Here is a 5,873-nt window from a genome sequence, read left to right as displayed (position 1 = left end):
GAGACATTCGTATTTGCAATACAAAAAAAATTGAAAAATATATAAAAGAACATCCATTTAGTATGAAAAAGAAACATTCTTATACTTAGCAAAAGAAACATCCATATATATTAACTCAGAGATTTTAGATTCACCCAAAGGTATTTGGCTGGTTTTTAGCTAATACCCTTTTGGTTTCCTAGCATTGCTCTAATTTATATTAATTATTAATTTTAAATTTTTTAAATTCAAAATTAAAACCTAATTAAGTAAACTTAATTAAAACCTATAAAAACCTTCCTTTTCTCTCTCACATTAACCTACCTACTTCCAACGATTACACACACAAACCTCTCTCTTTTAGCAATGCTACTTGAAGCGCCGGCGACTTTCATGCTCTTCGCGACGCCCTCAACAAGCGCATCCAAGACAACTGCTTCAACACGAAATTCACCTTCGACTTCGTCACCGACTGAGGGAACGCCCGAAGCGGATTCACGTGCCTTGGTTCCCGTTCTGTTCTCTTTCGGATGGATTTGTGTGTCCTTGAATTGCACGATGAGATCCATTATTCACATTGTTTAGTATTTTCGATTTGTTGAAATAAAAAACAAAGGATAAGGTTTTTGCTTAAAAAGAAAGAGAAGACCAAGTCGTACGGTGTTGTTTAATGCTACGCGCGGATGCTACGTAACGAATCCAAGATTTTTGTGCACTCTCTCTCTCTAGAGTCAAACCTTGACTTTATTTGGTTTTCTCATCCACATGCTTTCAGGCTTCGGCCTTCTTTGAATTTTCTTTAACCCCAATGTATTGGCTGACTTGGGTTATTGTCTTCGATTCTCCGGTGGCTACGAGAATGATATGGACGAAGGAGATGTCATAATCTATACTGGACAAGGTGGACAGGCCATGAATTATAAAAAAAAACATTCATTTAATATGAAAAAAAAACATCCTAATTGTTCTTGTATGGATACCTGAAGGGAGAGCTCGGTCCCTGGGAGTCGACGCCGAGTTGTTATCTTCGGTCCCGACCTTTGAGCTTTTGTGGAAGTCCGAGCTTTTCTCCAAGGAGATGTCCAATTGGCAGAGCGTGAGCAAGGAACAAGGGGGGAGTGTACCTGCAAAGACACTCCGAAGATTAAGTCAGTATTGAGAATTCAATGTCCCTTTTGAAGATAAAATATCATACCTTTATAGGTGAGATAAAATAGGTCGGTTACGTTTCTATTGATCATCTGAATTGAAGAGCAATTAATAGATTTTAACAAGTGATAATGTCTGATTGTAACGTATAACGCCGAGTTATAACGTAAAGTGCCGAGTTATGGTGTATAATGCCAAGTTATTGTCATGGAACCGAGTAGTTAATTTGAATAGTTGCTGAGACGATGTTGATTAAAGTGAATTGGTTGGGCGAGAATATTGAGTTAGTTCACTGTTGTTGGGTGATTTGATTGAGTTTGATTGCGCATGTGTAAACGATGCGACTTTGAATTGAAGAGTTGTCGCCAATGGATAATTATTTTTACTTGTATCATATGTGATTGAGTTTGTTGACTGTTTATAGTCATAGTTCGGAATTGAAGACTGAGTTTGATTGCGCATGTGTAAATGATGCGACTTTGAATTGAAGAATTATCACGAATGGATAATTGATTGAAGATTGTGTTTGATTGCGCATGTGTAAACGATGCGACTTTGAATTGAAGATTTACCGCGAATGGATAATTGATTGAAGATCATTGATAGTCATAGTTCGGAAGATAGTTAATATAGATCTGATGATAGTTGATATAGATTTGACAAAGAGTGATAATGATTGATATAGAGACAATAATGATTGATACAGCTCGGATAATTATTAATATAAATCTGAAAACAAAGATAATAGATATAGATTTGAAAATAGAAAAACAGATATAGGCCAGCGAATAGGGATAACAGATATAGGTCGGCAAATATAGATGACAGACGTAGATCGGCAAATAGAGATAACAGATATAGATCTGCAAATAGAGATGATAGATATGGATCGGTAAATAGATATAACAGATATAGATCAAAAATCAGATTTAGATCGGCAAATATAGATATCAGATATAATTTGGCAAATAGAAATATCAGATATAAATTGACAATTAGAGATAACTGATAAAGATCGGCAAATAGAGATAACAGATATAAATCAAAAAGTAGAGATGACATAAATAGATCGGCAAATAGATATAACAGATGTAGATCGAAAAATCAGATATAGATCGGCAAATAGAGAGATCAGATATAAATTGGCAAATGGATATAAGAGATGTAGATCGAAAAATCAGATATAGATCGGCAAATAGAGAGATCAGATATAAATTGGCAAATAGATATAAGAGATGTAGATCGAAAAATCAGATATAGATCGGCAAATAGAGAGATCAGATATAAATTGGCAACTAGAGATAGCTGATAAAGATTGGTTAGAGATAACTAATAAAGATCGGCAAATAGAGATAACATATATAAATCGGAAAGTAGAGATGACATAAATAGATCGGCAAATAGATATAACAGATGTAGATCGAAAAATCAGATATAGATCGGCAAATAGAGAGATCAGATACAAATTGAAAAATAGCGACGATAGATATAGAATTAAAAATAGAGATAACAGATATAAGTTGAAAAATAGAGATGACAGATATATATTAGAAAAACAAATATAGATCTACAAATAGATATAACAGATATAAATGGGCAAATAGGGATAACAGATATAAATTGGAAAATAGAGATGATTGATATAAATCGAAAAATAGAGATGACTAATATAAATCGGATAACAGAGTGACTGTTATAGATCGGCAAATAGAGATTTTTGATATAAATCGACAATTAGAGATGTAAAGCAGTAAGATAACAGTTATTGATGAATTATACATTTAGTATAATGTTTCTAGCAGTTACAGTATGACGAGGGATATTCCTCGTGTAATAATAGTAAATTGCCTGTTTAATTTTTTACATTAAACAAATAGTAACATAAAATTTAATAGTATAAAATGAATAGTGTAACAGTTATATACAATTGATATATAATTAATTTTTGATGGAATCCAATTTTAATATTTAAACTCATAATTACTGTCATTTAATTGTATAAATGAAATCATTAAGCAGTAAGAATATAATACATAAGAAATAAAAATGCAATTGACATGGTTGTTATATGTCATTATTGTATAGAACATATATTGAGTTTTGAATATAACTAATAAATCAGTAAGTATTAGTTACTCAAAATATAAATGTAAAAGTATGTTGAACAAAATATATAATCTGTTATCCCTATTTGTCAACTTATGTTATATCTATTGTCCGATTTATATCAATCATCTCTAATTGCAGATTTATATCAAAAATCTCTATTTGCCGATCTATAACAGTCACTCTGTTATCCGATTTATATTAGTCATCTCTATTTTTCGATTTATAAGGTGGAAGACGAGGAACATCAGTCCCAACCGACTCATGTTTCAGAAACCGCTCGACACGAAGAGCAGCAGCCCGAAGACAAGAAAGAAGAGTCCGAGGACCCTGTAGGCCCCTTCACAGAGGAAGTAATGAACTTCGAACTGGCGAAGAGGTTCACTCTGCCATTGACCCTCACGCCTTATGATGGACTCGGAGACCCGAGGAAGTTCCTAAAGAAATTCCGATCAATAATGATCGTCAATGGTGCATCAGATACAGTTTTATGTCGATGCTTTCCGAATTATTTAGACGGTCCTTCACTTGATTGGTTGTGTGCTTTGCCTGCAGGTTCCATTTCACGTTTTCACCAACTGGCGAAGTTATTTGAAGAACATTTCGCCGGATCTGCAATATACTTGCACGATTTCGATTACTTGAACACTATCAAGCAAGGACCAAACGAAAGCTTAAAGGACTATATGACTCGCTTTACCAAGGTCGCAATCAGCATACCAGATCTCCACCCCGAGGTCCATATGCACGCAATTAAAAGCGGCCTCCGACCCGGGAAGTTTCAGGAGACGATCGCAGTAGCAAAACCGAAGACTCTAGAAGAATTTCGAGAGAAAGCAAAAGGACAAATTGACATCGAGGAGCTCAGACAAGCTCGGAAGTCTGACAAGTCAAACTTCCGTGAAGAAGATAAGAGCTCAACCACTAAGAAAAGTTTTAAACTAACACCTCGATTTGATTCTTATACGCAGTTTAACACTAAGAGGGAAGACATAATCAAGGAGATCTTGAACTCCAAACTAATTAAGCCGCCAAGAAAGGCCGGCACATACCAAGATGCAAAGAACGTGGACAAGTCAAAGTACTGCGCTTTCCACCAGAAACACGGCCACAATACTGATGATTGTGTGGTCGCCAAAGATCTTTTAGAACGACTTGCAAGACAAGGACACCTAGACAAATATATTGGTGGTCACATCTAAAGGCGCGGCCCTAGTTCCACAACAAACGACCTCTCTGAACAACACCGAGGAAAAGAAAAGGCATCGTCAAACCAATATGAAAGACCACGAGGTATAATCAATTATATTTCAGGAGGATACGCAAGTGGAGGATACTCAAACTCGGCAAGGAAAAGATCATTCAGAACAATATGCTCGGTAGACGGACCGAAACAAGATGTAGCAATCACTAATCCACAACCAGAAGTCACTTTCACACATGCCGACTTTAACTCCAACATACAAAATTTGGACGACCCTGTGGTAATCACCCTCCAGCTAGGGGATCTGTTAGTAAAAAAAGTACTCTTGGATCCCGGGAGCAGTGCCGATGTTCTGTTTTATTCAACATTTGAAAAGATGAAGCTCAGCGACAACATGCTACAATCCACAGGAGGAGATTTGGTCAGCTTCTCAGGAGAACGAGTTCCAATACTCGGATCAGTGTGGTTACAAACCACACTGGGTGAGCAACCTCTTTCAAAAACTAATGATATTCAATATTTAGTAGTCGATTGTTTCAGCCCATATAACCTTATTCTCGGCCGACCTTTTTTGAATAAGTTCGGCGCCATTGTATCTACAGTTCATCTCTGTGTAAAGTTTCCACTGCAGGACGACCAGGTTGTTACAATCCATGGCGACCATAAAGAAGCACGACAATGTTACAACATCAGCATGAAATTCCAAAATCGCTCAACGCAACAAGTCAATAACGTCGGCCTGAACCAAAAGGAGCACACACTAGCCGAGCTGGACCCAAGAGCTGATTTCCTCAATCGCCCAAAACCCTCCGATGACCTACAAAAAGTGTATTTCAACAATGATCCTAATAAATTCACATATGTAGGTACCTCACTCAATGCATCTGAGTTGCAGGCCATAACAACCTTCCTGCAAGAACACGCCGACCTTTTCGCATGGACACCATCAGACATGCCCGGAATCGACCCACAGATTATCAGTCATAGACTAGCAATAAACTCGGCAATCCGACCAGTGCAACAGAAGAAACGCAAAAGCTCATCAACGCCGAATTTATCAAAGAGATCAGATTCACCACCTGGTTAGCCAATGTAGTAATGGTAAGAAAACAAAACGGTAAGTGGCGCATGTGCGTCGACTTCACTGATTTAAACAAAGCATGCCCAAAGGATTCTTATACTCTATCATCCATAGACTCTTTAGTAGACAATGCCTCAGGCCACGCTACTTTAAGTTTTATGGATGCGTATTCAGGGTATAATCAAATAATGATGCACCCCTCTGATCAAAATAAAACAGCTTTTATCACTGATTTCGGTAACTATTGTTATAAAGTTATGCCATTTGGATTAAAGAACGCAGGTGCAACTTACCAACGCCTTATGGATAAGGTCTTCGCTAAACAAATTGGCAGGAATATCGAAGTTTATGTCG

The 5,873-nt window shown here is 36.8% G+C and overlaps 1 protein-coding gene across 1 annotated transcript; it reads left to right on the top strand.

Moving 5' to 3' along the window:
• The first annotated feature begins 1,949 nt into the window (after positions 1-1,949).
• LOC107472396 (uncharacterized) lies at positions 1,950-4,436 on the top strand. The gene is made up of 3 exons (XM_016091923.1): positions 1,950-2,020; positions 2,931-2,958; positions 3,465-4,436. The coding sequence occupies exons 1-3, from the start codon at positions 1,950-1,952 to the stop codon at positions 4,434-4,436; spliced, it is 1,071 nt and encodes a 356-aa protein (XP_015947409.1).
• Positions 4,437-5,873: the final 1,437 nt, after the last annotated feature.

The sequence above is a fragment of the Arachis duranensis genome, unplaced genomic scaffold (assembly GCF_000817695.3).
Source record: "Arachis duranensis cultivar V14167 unplaced genomic scaffold, aradu.V14167.gnm2.J7QH unplaced_Scaffold_84183, whole genome shotgun sequence".
Classification (NCBI taxonomy): Eukaryota; Viridiplantae; Streptophyta; class Magnoliopsida; order Fabales; family Fabaceae; genus Arachis; species Arachis duranensis.
Note: the sequence above shows the minus strand (reverse complement) of the source record. Positions and strands in the feature narration are given on the sequence as shown.

Bases quoted from the DNA above. Each gene is read 5' to 3' on its own strand.
- LOC107472396 (XM_016091923.1), top strand. From the start codon at position 1,950: ATGACAGACGTAGATCGGCAAATAGAGATAACAGATATAGATCTGCAA. The intron at 2,021-2,930 runs GTAAATAGATAT...TGTTTCTAGCAG, and splicing joins GAGATGATAGATATGGATCG to TTACAGTATGACGAGGGATA. The intron at 2,959-3,464 runs GTAATAATAGTA...TCGATTTATAAG, and splicing joins TGACGAGGGATATTCCTCGT to GTGGAAGACGAGGAACATCA.